At 34.1% G+C, this 17,027-nt stretch overlaps 2 protein-coding genes across 2 annotated transcripts; one reads left to right on the top strand and one right to left on the bottom strand.

The window, feature by feature from the left end:
• The first annotated feature begins 2,334 nt into the window (after positions 1-2,334).
• LOC132034965 (uncharacterized) lies at positions 2,335-14,193 on the top strand. The gene is made up of 4 exons (XM_059425289.1): positions 2,335-2,674; positions 9,084-9,166; positions 11,069-11,191; positions 13,495-14,193. Exons 1-4 carry the CDS (start codon positions 2,335-2,337, stop codon positions 14,071-14,073), a joined length of 1,125 nt encoding a protein of 374 aa, XP_059281272.1. The 3' UTR covers positions 14,074-14,193.
• Positions 14,194-15,159: 966 nt separating this feature from the next.
• Positions 15,160-16,698, bottom strand: LOC132035533 (protein MICRORCHIDIA 5-like). Its single transcript, XM_059425824.1, has one exon. It carries the CDS (start codon positions 16,378-16,380, stop codon positions 15,880-15,882), a length of 501 nt encoding a protein of 166 aa, XP_059281807.1. The 5' UTR covers positions 16,381-16,698; the 3' UTR covers positions 15,160-15,879.
• Positions 16,699-17,027: the final 329 nt, after the last annotated feature.

Here is a 17,027-nt window from a genome sequence, read left to right as displayed (position 1 = left end):
ATTAACACGTCGAATCGAATGAAATACAAATTATTGGTATTTGTCTTTAGATCTAAATACTGAATTATTAAGACTGTTTGTGTTTTAACATCTAAATGTGTATCATGTATTTATTTAAATATAATAAATATATTATTCAAATAAAAGAAAACAAATATTAGAAATAAATATAAATATAATACAATAAAATTATTATTTTATTAAAAAATGAAACATTTATGTTCGCTAATGACGGTGGAGATGCTTTGTAATGGCTGTGATAGTTGTGATGACGGAGGTGGTTGATGTTGCATTGACTGGCGCGACGGTGGTGGTTGGTAGTGGTGGTGGCTAAAGAATTTGTGGTGGTTTACGATGATATTGGTGGTAGTTGGCAGCGGTGCTAGTTATGATGGTACAGGTGGTTGGTAGTAAGATTGGCTGCAATGATGGCAGTGGCTGATGGCTGTGGTGGTAGCGACAACGACGGTGGTTGTTGATATAATTATAATGATGGAAGTGGTAGGTGTGGTAGCGACTGACAGTAGTGATTGTCAGCGGTGGTGGTGGTGGTTGGTGGTTGGCGATGATGGTGGTGGGTGACAGTGGAGATGGTGACGGTTTGTGATGGCAGAGATGTCAAATCTGGCCCGATAAAGTTTGTTAAATATTTAATTAAAATAAAAAAAATAATTTTGACAAACTTAAAAAGGACCAAAGCTCATTGTAAATATATTTAAGGGAAATGCTTTTTAAATCAATACAAATATAAGGAGCCATTTTCTTTTCTTGAGTAACGTAACATTTTGATCAAATTCTTGTTCTTGCTTGCTAATTCAATTTTCTTGAGAAAGTATTTTTTTCCTATTGTCCTTCGACAAAAATATATATGAAATCCACACCGTATACATAGTTAAATTGAATATCTAATGTCGCCGATAAAGAGATCAAATCTATCTATAAATTTGTATAATCGAAAATAAGGAGTGATGTAATACGCTATGATTAAGGATTTTGTTTATATTCGTTCTCATGCTTTTCTCCCTCATTCTTTCATTTAATTCATTCACTTTAAAAAGTAAAAAGACGCAACATAAAAGAAATAATTATTCCTTAAAACTCCTATTAAAAGGATGGATCCATACGTCTCTATCATAATAATTCATTTATTTATATGATGAAATAATTGCTTCTACTAAACTCCTATTAAATAAACAAAAATCCTATGTCACTTCTTCCATAATTCCATGGCCTTGTGTCTCAGTAAAGTTGGCTCGATGAAAGCTCTAAATGAGAAAAGTATTGAGACAACTGATAATATATAAAAATGCTACTACTGTGAATCTCTTTTTTAATTAATTGACTTTCTCTTTGCGTTTTTTTGCTAGGTTTTGCAGTTTTTTTCTTCAATTTTCTCCATGTGTGGCTTGTTAGTTTATTTGTCTATTTTATTCTGAAAGATATCTTTTGCACATGAACGTAATTTAAGACAGTTATCTCTTATTTTGAATGCTATTTTTATGCATGCGTAGTTTGAGAAAATAAGCTTACATAATTTAATTTCTACAGGACATGAAGCTTTTCCATTAATGAAATAGAAGCATAATTTTTTGGGACAATTGCACTATTGCTACTGACTTGCGGATAGTAAAATTTTAATACAGTCGTATTTAATGTCACCTCATAAAATATGATGCCGTACTAGCGTCGTATTACTTCTACTTCACCAAGAGTCCGGAACCTAAATGACCCAAAAAATAAAGAGTAAAATGATTAAAGTACTTGACATTTTTTTTTTTTTTGTGACAAAAAGTACCTTTAACGCACAAAAATTGTGCACACTTAGTCCATTTCTTCATTTTCTCCATTTCACGCTTACTCCACACTTTGGCAAAAATTTAGCCATGTCTCGAAGTCAGGCACAAAAATTGTGCACACGTTTGTCCATAGATAAATGCTCATAGTTACTCCAATGATTCAGATGTTGTCTTTAGATCTAAATACTGAATTATTAAGACTGTTTGTTTTTCAACATCTGAATGTACATATTGTATTTATTTAAACATAATAAACATACGATTCAAATAAAAAGTAACCAAATATTAGAAATAAATATATAAACATAATTCAATAAAATTATTATTTTATTAAAAAATGAAACATTTATGTTCGCTAATGACGGTGGAGATGCTTTGTAGTGGTGGTGATAGTTGTGATGATGGAGGTGGTTGGCATTGCAGTGACTGGCGCGATGGTGGCGGTTGGTAGTGGTGGTGGTTTACGATGGTTTGGTGGTAATTAGCGGCGGTGCTAGTTATGATAGTAGAGGTGGTTGGTAGTAGATTGGCCGCAATGATGGTAGTGGCGGATCGTTGTGGTGGTAGCGACGACGACGATGGTGGGGTGGTTGTGGATATAATTATAATGATGGAAATGGTAGGTATGGTAGCGACTGACAGTAGTGGTTGTCAGCGGTGGTGGTTGATAGTAGTGGTGATGGTGGCGGTTTGTAATGGCAGAGATATGGTCAGTGGTGGTGGTGGGGAGGGGGCAGCGGCGTGGGGGGTGGAGAGTGGGTGGGTAGTGGGGTGGGGGTTTGGGAGGGTAAGGGTAGTTATATATGGTGGCAAAGGTGGTGGGGTTAAAGAGTGGTTGAAACTTTACAATGATAGCGGTGGTTTTGATAGCAGAGGTGGTTAGTAGTGGTGGGGTAAGGGTGGAGAGGGGGTAGGGGTGGGTAGGGGCGGAGTTGGAGGGGTGGGTGGGGTTAGGAGGGTGGGATGGGGGTGAAGTTGGTGGTTGTGGACAAAGTAGAGGTAAATATTATTCATACAAAAATACCTCTTAATTGTATTAAGAGTCTGTTTGGAAAGCCACTGTAATTACATCTGTTTGTTTGACTAAGTAATTACACGATTAGGTGGGGATTTGTAATTGACGGATGTAATTACATTCTCCAAAATCATTAAGTGTAATTACACCCTGTAATTCCAGGGTTACTTTTTTTTTTTTTAAATTTTAAATCTTTTCTTTTTAAATTTATTTGTTATTTCTATTATTTTAATTTATTTTTTGTTTTTACTTTTTAATTATTTTTATTTTTTTTTAAAAATATGTATATTATTTATCTTTCATTTCTTTCTTCTCAATCCCAACCTTTACTTCTTGTGGTTCCATATAATTGCTCGTTTTTATTTTATTTTATTAATTTAGCATAATCGTGCTATTATTCTAATTTTTAACTACACTTGTTAATATTAAAAAGAACGAGTCATTAACAAACTTGGCATATAATGAGTGATGTTATTGAAATAGAAATTGGTTATGAATGAGGTTACAGACTTTATTTTTCCTTTGAATTATATTTACTTTAGTCACATTGGAACTTACTTATGTAATGTTGGAATTTAACGTAAGAGTATTATGATAAATTTTTTCTTTTTCTTTTGAATTTAGGTTATATTTTCAATTTTAATTTATTTGTTTTAGTACTATTTGCTTGTTATTTCACATTGCATGTTGTTTATTTTTCACTTATAGTTGATAGACTTTTTTGTCAAACATTTGAATAATGTTATGACATTATATTTATAAATATTTTAGTTTGTCAAACATCCCATCCCATCCATGATGTTCTCACAAAAAAAGTCTGCTTTTAAGTTTTATAATTAACTAAAATTAAAATATTATTAATTTAAAAAATATATATCAATTATTTATTACAATATTAGTTACAAATATATGATTATTAACTAATATATTTTCAAGAAATAATGTGTTATTAAGTAACTAATTTAATATCATTTATAAAGGCACATATTTTTTAATATTAATTTTAAATTTTTGATAATTAAATTTTATTTTTAAATTAAACAAAGGATTACATTGTGAAAGCAAACTGAAGCTTATAATTATTTAATTACATTATGACAAACAAACTGGTTGTAATTACTCTTTTGTGTAATTACTATCCATTGGTACTGAAGATGGCTTTCCAAAAGACCCTAAGACTTTTTTATTTTTTCGGTTCAAATTATTATAATGTATTATTATTTTGTTACCAATGCAAACAAGTGAGGCCTAAGGGACCAATTCTACTCATAACCTATTCTAATTGAGATAATTGGATCAAAACCAATAAAATTGAGTCTCTAGCCATTTTTAATATATCTATTATAAATCATCCCTACATTTTTTTTCATTTGCTTTGTGACTGAATGATGAAGAAAAAATAAGGAAAAATAGTTCCTTATGTTTTGGTAGGATCAAAATAGTCCCTTAAAATATCCTTTTGAACTGTTTTGATCCTTTAGATTTATCTAGAGTGAGCAATTTTGGTTTCATCAAATTTAGTTTGTTAGATTTGAGTGGAACTATGAGAAAAAAATTTAACCAAAAAGTATCATCAAATTCTAGTAATTACAACACAAAGCTGCGCTAGACACCAAAAATAGCATAAGCCTAAAAAAAGGTACCAAACTCTAGAAATAGATCAAAAAAGCAAAAATTGCACCTCCTAAGTATTGTTTCCGGCTAAACTTTTTCTTTCTCAAATTCCGTCAAGTCTAACTGGAAAAGTTTGTTAAATATTTAATAAAAATAAAAAATTAATTTTGACAAAATTAAAGGATCAAAACTGCTCAGAAATATATTTAAGGAAGTACTTTAAACTTATAGAAATATAAGGAGCCATTTTTCTTTTCTCGAGTAACGAACATTGTATTAATTTCTTGTTCTTGCTTGCTAATTCAATTTTCTTGAATTTTTTTTTTTTCTATTGTCAAAAAAATAAAAAATCTACACAGTTAAATCGAATATCTAATGGAAGCTAATAAGGAAATCGAATCTATCTATAAATTTGAAAAATCCTGAAAATGAGGAGTGTGGAATACCCCTCTGTGATAAAGGATTTTGTTTATATTTGTTCTCATGCTTTTCTCCCTCATTCTTTTCATTTAATTCATTCACTTTAAAAAGTCAAAGACACAACATAAAAAAATAATATTCCTTAAAACTCCTGTTAAAACGATGGATCCATACGTCTCTATCATAATAATTCATTTATTTATATGATGAAATAATCGCTTCTACTAAACTCCTATTAGATAATCAAAAAGCCTATATCACTTCTTCCATAATTCCATGGCCTTGTCATCATGCCCGAGAGGTGTCAAGTGACATCGCCGGAAATCTTTATCATAGGTGAAATTTCAGTTTTATAAGTATGAAAAAAAAATCACACCAAGACTTAGCTCAAATCTAGGTTTGAACTGAGTCACGAAAACATTTTTTGACACCCTTAATATGAACGCTCCGGAATTTCAGTTGCTTGTCGGTAAAGTTGGCTCGATGAAAAGCTCTAAAATGAGAAAAGTATTGAGACAACTGATAAATATATAAAAATGCTACTACTGTGGATTTCTTGTTTGATTAATTGACTTTCTCTTTGTGTTTTTTTGCTAGGTTTTGCAGTTTTTTCTTCCATTTTCTCCATACGTGGCTTTTTAGTTTATTTGTCTATTTTAATCTGAAAGTCATCTTTTGCACATGAACGTAATTTATGACAGTTATCTCTTAGTTTGAATGTTATTTTATGCATGCGTAGTTTGAGAAAATAAGCTTCCATAATTTAATTTCTACGGGACATGAAGCTTTTTCATTAATGAAATAAAAGCATAATGAAATCAATTTAGGAGTTTTATCTATAAGTCTCCATTCACCATTTTTTGGGACAACTGCACTATTGCTACTGACTTGTGGATAGAATTTTTTTAATAGAGTAGTATTTAATGTCATGTCATAAACTAAAATGCCGTATTAGCACCATGTATGGGTGAAAATCGCGCCTAACACGTGGACCAACATGTAGTTGACACGTGTCAGTTAAATATAATAACGTAGAAAGATCTGATGGTAATGCCGAGCACAACATTTACGAAGAGGTAGCTGATGTCGATGACATGGTCAACGGAGAGAACATCAACGGGAACAACATACGAGATCCTTTGATTACACATTAAACAACGCAAAAAAAACGGTTTCTGACATTGCATAGTTAATTAAATGACAATCATTAATTTAGCAATTAATGATTGTAGCCTAACACACATGGAGGAAAGTCACCAAATAAGACCAGATACCTATAAATAGTACTTTCACTTGTATATCGTGCATCGAATACTTACTGATAGAGAATACATTATTATTGATTACTTTCTGCTTATTATTATTGTTTTGATTCTCTTATCATCAAGCTCTTGTTCATTCTTGGCAAAGGAGAAATCTATTACTGCTATTCATCACAATTGGCATAAGTTTACTTATTCCCTTTTGTTTACTTACTCTTTATCAACCTTTAATAACTCGATTGTGTTAATTCAACTATCTTTATCAAATTACTACCAACCGTAGTTAATCTCATTTAACTTTTAATACAAATTTAACTATTTGGGTAAAGTACGATTTTTGACTCAAACACATCGTATTACTTCTACTTCATCGAGTCCGGAACCTAAATGACCCAAAAAAAATAAGAAGAGGAAAATGATTAAAGTACTGGACAACATTTTTTTTCCTTGACAAAAAGTACCTTTAGCGTACTAATTTTGTACTTAAAAGAGTTAACTCCTTTCTGTGCATTAAAGGGGTCCTTAAAACTTTTCACACTTAGTCCATTTTTCATTTGTTCATTGCTAGAAGTTAGTCATGTCTCAAGAATCTGAAACCTCAATGTTTTCTAGAGAACCCGATGTTTGTTTGTGCGGAGAGTATTATAAGCTCAAGACATCCTGGCTGAATCACCTTTTTGGGGTTAAGAATAAGTTCTTTTTGCCATTTTTATAGAGCATAATTTTGCTTAGTTGTTATGCATATAATTAGGTTTAAGTACATTATTTTTTAGTTAATGCATAATTTTGTTTTAAGAGGTCTTTATTTTTTACAATTAATTTAGGATGTCACACAACAGTAAATACGAATAATAAAGATTAAGATAATATCCATCATTAAGAAATACATGTGCAAAAAATATAATTATAATATTTATTTAAATTATACAACTTAAATTACATATACACAATCGTCAATGAGTCCCAAATGGCTTTTTCTCTAGATTAGCCCTCGGCCTAAGGCCCATAGCACCCCCACCTCCCTCGCCATCATCCCTATCCACCCCCCTTTTAATAGCAGGATGCTCTAAGCCATAATCATCCGTCACATCACGTCCCTTTCCCTTCTTTGGTCTCTTGATGATAACGTGCTTCTTGCAGGAATTTGGAAATGGTACGCTCGGAGCAAATCATGATCATGCGTCTTCCCCAAGATAAAAATGTTACATAACTTATATCGAGCGAAAAGTCTGAATATTTCATTAAATAAGCAGTAGGGCAAAAATTAAAGACCACATATATGAGGGACAAAAATTAAAGACCCGTACATTTGAAGGGAAATCCGTGCAAAAACTTCCGCCAATGCAGATACTGGATACTGGGTGAAAAATAAAAAAAACAAATGGGATCCTTTGCATTATTTAAACTAAATTTTTTGATAATCTCAGGCGCTTGTAACTTATTGGCTTTCTTTTTACTCCCTGCGTCTCAAAAAGATTGTCTTAGTTACTATCTGAATAGTCAAAAAATATTTTCTTTGACCATAATTTTTTCAAATACTTTCTAAATGTTTTGAATTGTTAAGTAGTACCCCCTCCGTCTCAAATTATTTGTCATTTTTTTAATTTTACACGTCCCTTAAGAAATATTAATTAGGAGGTGTATTTGACTAACTTTAGCCTTATTTATGTCTAAGTTATAGTGTTTCCTCTATTTATGTGTCATCTCCGTTAATGACAAAATTCTACAAAGGTTAAAATGGGAAAAAAATAATTAATTATGCCTTGAACTTCTAAAACGATAAATAATTTGAGACAATTTTTTTTAGTAACTGCGATAAATAATTTGAGACGAAGGGAGGAGTACTTTTTATGCTGTTTCTAAATATGTAATTTTTATTTTAAAAAAATTACTCATTTTTTGTCCGAACATTAGTTAGTTTGATCCTCGTAATCCAAATCTAAGACAATCATTTTTTGGAATGGATGGATTAGTCTCAAATTATTTGTCGTGGTTACTAAAAATAGTTGTCTCAAATTATTTATCGTTTTAGGAATTCAAGGCACAATTAATTATATTTTTTTTATTTTACTTTTAATAGAACTTTATCATTAATGAAAATACTAAACATTTAATAGAGAGAAATTATAACTTATACATAAATAAGCGTAAGTTAATAAAAAAATACTTCCTAGTTAATATTTGTGCGTGTATTTTGAGGAAATTAGTTAAAGGCTTAATGCATATGCGACCCTAAACTGTCGCTTTTTTTTTCTTTTCATTTTTCAATCTTGTGTTCTTATTAAACCCCCGAACCCGTCTCGAAGTGTGTCTATCAAACATAATCCGACTTACATAACATATATGGTGAGTTTCATTTTTTTTTTAGCCTTGCATGTGAATGTCAATCGCATCATATGTGGAAAATTCAACCAATTAAAACACCATATCCATGTTAATTATACACATTAGATACTAAGTTTTGGTTTTGATTTTTTAGTTTTCAGTTTTGGTTTCCGTTTCTTATTTTTCAATTTTTTATTTTTCAAATTTTATTTTTCAGTTTTTATTTTCCAGTTTTGGGTTATTAGTAAAATGGGTGGGGTGTTTGAATTAGTTGAATTTTTTACAGACAAATTATTAACTTACGCTAAAAAATAAATCACATGTAAGTGTGTGTGTTTGATAGGCAAAATTTTCGGCGCTAAATTCCTTCCTAGAATCTTAATATTTACCAAAACGGAAAAAAGGGACAAGTTTAGGGGCTGTATATGCATTAAGCCTTAGTTAAAAGTAGTCTTTCTCATAAGTATTGTTTTTGTGGGGGACTTATTGGCCTTTCATTTCTGAAAAACAGGCACACCAAGTGGAGCGAAAGGACGTAGTTGGTTTTCGTGTCCCATTCTCACACATCACAGATAGCTTGGTCCACTCTTGGACCTGTGTTCGGATTTCACCCCTAGATTCTCTTCTCTTACCTGAGCTCACCTGGAGTAGCTGTTTTCGAAATTTTCTCTGTTGCTCTTCTTCTTCTTCTTCCTGACATCCCATTCATTCTTGAAGCAGGGCTGGAATCTAAGGTAGATTTCATAAATTCTAACTATGAATTGATTGCTTGATTAGCTTTTTTAATTTGTTTGTTTTGGAGTTCTGGGTGTTTTCTTTTGGGATCATTCAATTCGTATCTGTAAATTATTGTGATTCATATCAGGGCGGAGCCAGTGTGTTGGTTACGACTTACGGGTTTGACACAACCTAGTAACTTTGAATTAAACTTTGTATTTATCAATATGTACGAATTATTAATTAAAATTCAGTAACTTAAAACAACTAGATGCCCGAACTGGGGCGGGTCAACAAATTTGATAGCCTGAAGCCAAACTGCAATATGAGGCCCTTAATTTATTTTCTGTCATTTATTCCAATGACAAATGTAGATGACCCAGGATGATCTATATTCAGAGGTAATGTAAAGATCTAAATGAGTTATTGCTATTACCTAGTTTTTTTTTCCAACACTAATATCAATCATAGTTTCAAAGAATTTCTTTTTTATACTCGTTCCATCCCAACATACTTGTCATATTTCGTTTCTAAAGAGTCAAGTCGCATACATTTTGATCTAACATTTTTAAGATGTAGAAAAATTGCAACTTACAATACTTTTCATATAGTTTTTAAATATCTAACTTTTAATATATTGAATTAATCAAATCTAATTTAGCTTCGAATATTAATCAAATTGACTCCTGAGAAGTGAAAGATACCAATTATTTTAAGATGGAGGGAGTAAATATTTCATAGTTTCTACACTATACTTTTAATAATTTTTTGTTAAAAAAATAATATATAAACATAATATAATTAGAAAATGGGGCCCAAAGCAATGGACTTAGAGGCCTTATCCTCTGGCCGGCCCTGTGCCCGAACCCATAAACTTCAAATCTAGGCTCTGGCTCTTGAGTCACTCATTCGTGTGAACCCTTTATGCCTTGGAAGCTCTACTTGTCATTTTTTCTCCAATTCCTTCACATAGTTTGATAATTCCTGTATTTAGTTGGTGTGTCTATGTGTGTGTTTTGGGGTGGGGTGGGGTGGTGTTAATGGGTTGCGGTTCCCCCCCTCCAATGAATCTATCCCTTTTAGTTACGCGCTTTGCGTATCTATTGATGTTTACCTTTTGTTTAGGTATTCTTATGTTTGGGTCAGAGTAATTGTTTTCAGAGAAGATTGCTGCTTAAAGTCTGTCCATTTTGATTTTGCTCTCTATTGACTATGGATTTTGCTCTATTTTATGGTAGTTGTTTAAGCGAAAGGTGGCATTAGGTAGCGGGTCGATGCATATAGAATTGGTAGGATGAGATGAAACCAAGGGTTAATCTTGATTATGTATTTGAATAGAGTTAATGGTTAAAAACACATTTGAAGATTAATTGTATAAAGGTTCGGTTAAAGTAGTAATTTGTCGCAAAAGATTGTCTCAGTAATGCGGACACGATTACCAATTCTGTATGTTAGGTTTCTTGATTCTAAGTACCTGATAGTAGTTGCTGCAATACCGTGATACAGTAATGGTTTGAGTTGTTCTCATGGCATTTATGGGAGAAGGTTATTTTACAGTGGGCCCTTACGTTACGTTCCAAACAATTTCAGTAGTTGTTTTATACTCTATTTGTTATAAGCATTTCTTGATTCTAAGTACCTGATAGTAGTTGCTGCAATACCATGATACAATAATGGTTTGATTTGTTCTCATGGCGTCTATGGGAGAAGTTTATTTTATAGTGGGCCCTTACGTTACGTTCCAAACAAATCCAATAGTTGTTTTATACTCTATTTGCTTAAGCGAAATATAGGTTTTGGATTTAAATAGTTTTATGGTGTGAAAATTTGCATTTCTGAAGTTCCATATGGCCATATCCTTACATGTTCCTATCTTTGTTCTTTTTATGGGCTGTGAATAATTTCGGCGTTTCTTTTAGGTCTTGGAACGTTCTCTAAATCCACTCATTCAACCTGTGCTTTATGGTGCAGGGATGCTAGGAAAATCATTTGTTACTCCTTTGCTGACCTTTAACTCTGCGTCATGCTTGTCCGCTCCTGGTGTGAGTATAGCATCTACCTCAAATTTTTCGTCTTTTGTATAGTTGTAGAAGCCATTGAATGGTTAGATTCATTTCAAACGGTGGCATTTAATCTCAAGATCCCTGAGTTTAGGTCCTCTACTTTTTGTTATAATGCTTGTATACAGGAGTTTTCATTATTAATAAAATTATTTACCTTATCAAAAAGGCTCCGAAGTTATGGCTGGGGCAACTAGATCCAAATTACTATGTTAATCTCTTCATGTTCTATTTTATTTCTTTTATTACTCCGTCCTATTTTATATGATGGTACTTGATGGATACAAAGTATGCGATGTGAATTTGACTTATTTAAGATATTAGTAGCAAGGGGTCTCTTCGGGAAGATATGATAACAAAAGTATTTCATATTAGGAGAATATATTACAATATTGGTTGCAAATTAGATAGAGTAAACATCACATCAAAGGTAATAGTTAAATAAATTTAACATCTTGAAAGTTGTGTAGAATAATTGTATTAATGGAACACATAAGGGTGTGGTCTACAATGAAGTGGGTGAAAATCACGGGAGAGTAAGGTTCAAATTTCTCGAGAGATTAAAAGACTAGGTGATTTTTTCTCATCGGCCTAAGTTTTGGTGGGTGGATGAAATGGAGGCTCGCCTCTGGGGTGCTTTGCGATAAGAAGGTGTCGCCTAGGCTGAAAGGTAAGTTCTACAAAGTGGTGGTTAGACCAGCTTTATTTTATGGGGCAGAATGTTGGCCTGTCAAGAATGTTTATGTCCAGAAGATGAAGATAGCGGAGATGCGGATGCTCAAATGGATGTGTGGTCATACTAGGAGGGATATGATTAGGAATGAAAATATTCGGGACAAGGTCGGGGTGGCGTCCGTGACGGACAAGATGAGAGAAGCGAGATTGAGATGGTTCGGGCATGTGAAGAGGAGGCGTGAGGATGCACCAGTGAGGAGGTGCGAGAGAGTGGCGGTCGCAGGAGTTAGGAGAGGTAGAGGTAGGCCGAAGAAGAACTGGGGGGAGGTGATTAGACAGAACATGACCTTAGATGGGAAGATTTGGAGGTCGAGGATTAGGATAGAACGTTAGTAGGTAGTTGAGTTTTGTCGCGCTGAGTGTGTGAGTGATTGGGTTTTTTTTTTTTTTTTTTTGGGGGGGGGGGGGGGGGGGGGGGCTAGCCTTTCCATCTCTTCTTCTTCTTCTTCTTCTTCTCTTTCTTAGTAGTATTATTTTTATTTTGGTACCGCGTGGATCATTATGCTTACGTGTGTATTACTGTGTTACTTTATGTGTTTGATATCTTCATATTTTACTGTCTTATTTCTCTTACATTTCTGCATTCGACAATGTTCTTTTTAGCCGAGGGTCTATCGGAAACAACCTCTCTACCCTATAAAGGTAGAGGTAAGGTCTGCGTACATCTTACCCTCCCCAGACCCTACTATGTGGGACTACACTGGGTATGTTGTTGTTGGCCTAAGTTTTGGTGGGCAGAGTTACCGGTACTTGTACTGTGAGTTAGCTGGTATCAAATGTAATAGTCGAGTTGCGCCCAATCGTTCCGACACCACTGCTACAAGAGAAAGTATTGATGGAATGGAGTCATATAATTTGAAATAGACAAAAATGAAGGAGTGTCATACATATTGGAACAGGGAGAGTTTTTTTCTTTCTTTTCATTTTTTAATTAATTAATTAATTAATTTTATCTTTGTTATCTCTGGTAGTTGTGATTTACCAAGTCTGTGAACTTGTGATATTACAAAATCTTCAGCTAGTCTATGATGGTGGAACACCTATATCATCTATGAAATGAAATCTAGGGAAGGAAAGATCATTTCTCTGACATGCCTTTTGGTTTGAGAGGGGCCGAATAGAGCAGAATATACATATATATATATATATATACACACACATTAACCTACCCCAACTAATTTGGGAATGAGCTTAGTTGATTGATGGATCAATTGATGCTTTTAGATTTGAACCTTCGAAAGACTGCATGCTGTTAAGTTGAAAAAATTTGGTGGCCTTGCATTTTGAAACCAGTTTATCAGACGTGAAGATTCTGTCTAAGCAAGATATATAGACGGATAGCGAAGGTTAATTTAATACTTGTGCCGTTGATGATTTTTGAGGAATGGTTATTTGAGGATTCATATTTCCGAACCAACTAGTTTGCAATCGAGGAATATTTGGAATATTTGTAATGATAAATAGTTCATTTTTTACGTGGAGTTAATTGTTCAGTCTTGTATTACCCTAATATAAAACATAGCTCATACTTTATTTTTCTTACTCAACAGTGTGATTCTGGCTCAGCAGCAGCAAACAGTCTAGTATGGTACGCAAATTGCTCGACTAGCGTTACATCTAATGTCACTAGGGGATCTTGGTCGTCCAATTATCCATCCAAGAAATGGACATTGCATTCAACAGCTACGGACAATATAGCATTAACCGAAGAAGAGAAGAAAACATGGAACAATAGCAGACAAGCTCTTTCTGCATTAAAATTTAACCCAGAGGAAGAAGACAAAATATTAGGAAAAGCATTTGGCCACATACATTCGCCTTACTGGTATGAAGAACGGAAGAGAGAGGTTCCACGACTAGAAGTTGTGAATGAGATATTGGATTATTTAAGGAGTTTAAGCCTTACTGATGATGATCTCACTAAACTTCTCAAGAAATTCCCAGAAGTTCTTGGATGTAGCCTTGAAGATGAAATGAAAAACAATGTCGAAATTTTGGCAAAGCAATGGGGAATTGAAGGTAAAACTCTGAGAAAGTTGCTTCTTCGAAATCCAAAAGTTTTAGGCTACAACGTTGATTGCAAAGGTGATTGTGTGGCTAAATGCACTCGCTGTTGGGCTCGGTTCTAACTGCTTTCCTGTTTAATTCTCTTCCTTTTCTTTATGTATAATATTTATCACGATATCATTCTTCAACTGTTGTATCTAATCATAGATGATAATGAGAATCGAGTGGTGATTTAATGTGCAGTAATGGTCCTTCACTTCTTAATACTGTTCTAAGCAATTTTTAGTTTTTCATAGTGGAGGAGCTATTTCCCTTCTTTTTGTAGATATACAAAACAACAAACAAAGGAGAATGAAAAGAAAAGTAGAGTAGAGTAAGGCATAGGTAAAATGAAGGAAAAGGAGAAGGGTGACAGGTTCACTTTCTCTTCCTTACTTCATTCGTATATATTCAGTTATTTCGCTGTTATCGAACTTCAGTTAAGTTTCTTGGATTATCTTCTTTACTAATTCTTTACTAAGTATAATAATTACTGGCTTTAAACTAAATTAAGATTATGGCTAGAGTGAATAGGTCTAGAGTCACCCTTTTAAAGTTTAAACTACACAGTTTGACCATAAAACAATCAGAGCCATCAATATTTAAGTCGAAAATGAGTGAGCCAGGATTTGAAGTTTTATGGGTTCGGTATTCTAGTCTTTTTAAGTTAATGGATTCTAAATCAATAATTTTTAAATATTCAATAGATTTCTTAAGATGAATGCAAGGTTTGGAGTAAAGCTACAACCGTAAACTATACTCCAGCTCTGCCCCTGTGTCCGAGCAGAGGTGGAGTCAGGATTTGAAGCCTATGAATTCAGAATTCTAGTCCTTTTAAGTTATTAGTCTAAATGAATAATTTCTTAAGAGAAATACCCGTAAACTATACTCTGGCGCCACCCTTGAGCCCAAACCATAGGCACAGAAGGAAAGGGCAAATTGTGTAGGAGCAGAACAGGTTAGCAGAGGGAATGAGAGGGGGGGAATCATCAAGCTTTAGCTGCAAGCACCAATAATGAATATCCCATCCAGGATTTGTGTTGTTAACATTAACAATGAAACTTTAATGTCCGACTGCCTTATGCACAAACCAAATCAGATCCCAACCACCTAAAAGAACAAAACATTCTGCACGCCAATACTAATGGATACAAGAAACACAGATAAAGGATAGAAATTTGGAACATAAAATATATTCATGCTGATGATTCAAAACAGAGAACATTAATACAACAAAACTGTTAAGCAATTACATCCATAGGAGAAATTGAAAAGCAAAACTAATAATGTTAGTATTGAATGCTATTGCTACTAGCCATATTCGTGTTCCTTCTCATCATTGACATTCGTTTATGCAAGTAAAAGTCATCCTACTACCTTCTAGCTGCCTCAATTTGTTGAGCAGCTCTTGTATGGTAACAGAAGCATCCTTTGATTTGCTCCTCAAACTCTCTTCTTCCTTATCCCGCTTTCGGCTTTCTTCTATAAGCATGTGAGCTAGAGTCTTACTCTTGGATCTTTATGCTGCCAATGGCGCAAAACCTGTTGTAAACTATTCTTCGTATTATTGTTCTCTTCTCTCAAGTCATTGGACACAGTATCTTCCATCTTCACAACTGAATTTCCTGAAGTTTGAGCAGATTGCCAATTTGTTGTACACACTTGCTGAGTTTGATTGCTTGCTTGTACTGAAGAATGAACTGGTACTGTATTCTGTGTTCATCCAATTGATTCCAAATTAGATTTGTCAACATGACAGGTTGTGGGGCCGACGTTGGAGTTAAACCGGGAACAAGATTTTCTTTTAGGCGCAGAAAAAAATCTTGCTGGAGTTTCCTGGAGTTTGATCAGTTCGCCTGTTTAATGTACGCACTTGCCGAGTTTGATCCCTATACATGGTTTGATGTCTTGCTTGTATTGAAAAATGATCTGGGGGCGGCACTTTCCAGGACCCTACGTAAACGTGGGATGCTTCCTGCACCTAGCTGTCCTTCATTAATTGAAGAATGAATGAGTCCCGTCTTACATTCTACTCCGGAGTTTGTAGGGCCTACGTTGGAGCTAAACAGGGAACATGAGTTGATTTTAAGCACAGAACAAGCGTTTGGTTTTTTCTCATCAGGAGAGACAATACTGTTCTTTACATTGCGGCGTTTAGCATAACCAATGAAATGGCAGTTTGAAGACCAATACTTCTTCTGCATAACTTGTAAGCGTGCCTCGAGACTAGCAAGGACAATTGTTCGCTCAAAACCCTGTTTATCATGAGCTGGATAAACAAAATTAGCTTCTAAGGCGCCTATCACACCACGACCATCGCTCCCAGCAGCATTCCACACTCTCCAGAAAGGTTTAATAAGCCTATTCTTGTACAATGTGATGTTTTGCATCTTTCACAAAACCAATACTTACTGCAGCTACTGATGTTACATAACCAACCGATTGTGGTTTGTATGTAATATCCTCGGATAACATCATGTCATTTACCAAATTATGATGTTCAACATCTTTCCCCCTCAAAATTATTCGAAATCCAAGAGCAAGCCTTAGATACAAAATCGAAGCGTAACTCCTTAAAGAATGTTGATAAGTTAGAAAATGCATCGAGTTAGGATATTCTTTCGCTATTTGAATCTTCTTTTCATCTCGACTAACACCCCTGGTTTGAATGTCTTGTGGATTCATGTCAAAGTCAAGACTTGTGGCTCCTCCTTCATCCTCCCAAAGATTCTAAATGCCTTGATCGCCTTACAATAATTCAAAGCTGGAAGAGATCCTCTTCGCTCTCATAACGAGACCATTGTACTATGGTCTCCGCATTCCTTTTCCAATCGTCTGCTGAAGATAGAACCAAAATCTCCCAAGTTTCTCCCCTCTTCACAAAATCGATCATAGGAACAAAAATATCTTCTTTCCTCGTGCTCCTTCAAAACGTATACGACGACATTCCGACGCTCTGTGTTAACGTGCTCGTTGCTCTGTATCTTCCTCGTGAAAGCACAATCACATTGGCTCCTAGTCTCATACTACTTGTTTT

Source organism: Lycium ferocissimum, chromosome 10 (assembly GCF_029784015.1).
Source record: "Lycium ferocissimum isolate CSIRO_LF1 chromosome 10, AGI_CSIRO_Lferr_CH_V1, whole genome shotgun sequence".
NCBI lineage: Eukaryota > Viridiplantae > Streptophyta > Magnoliopsida > Solanales > Solanaceae > Lycium > Lycium ferocissimum.
The sequence above is the reverse complement of the archived record's forward strand: the minus strand, read 5'-3'. Positions and strand labels throughout refer to the sequence as shown.

Coding starts and splice junctions, on each gene's coding strand:
- LOC132034965 (XM_059425289.1), top strand. CDS start 2,335: ATGGTAGTGGCGGATCGTTGTGGTGGTAGCGACGACGACGATGGTGGG. Junction 2,675..9,083: donor TGGTTTTGATAGCAGAGGTG/GTTAGTAGTGGT, acceptor CACCTGGAGTAG/CTGTTTTCGAAATTTTCTCT. Junction 9,167..11,068: donor AAGCAGGGCTGGAATCTAAG/GTAGATTTCATA, acceptor CGTTTCTTTTAG/GTCTTGGAACGTTCTCTAAA.
- LOC132035533 (XM_059425824.1), bottom strand. CDS start 16,380: ATGCAAAACATCACATTGTACAAGAATAGGCTTATTAAACCTTTCTGG.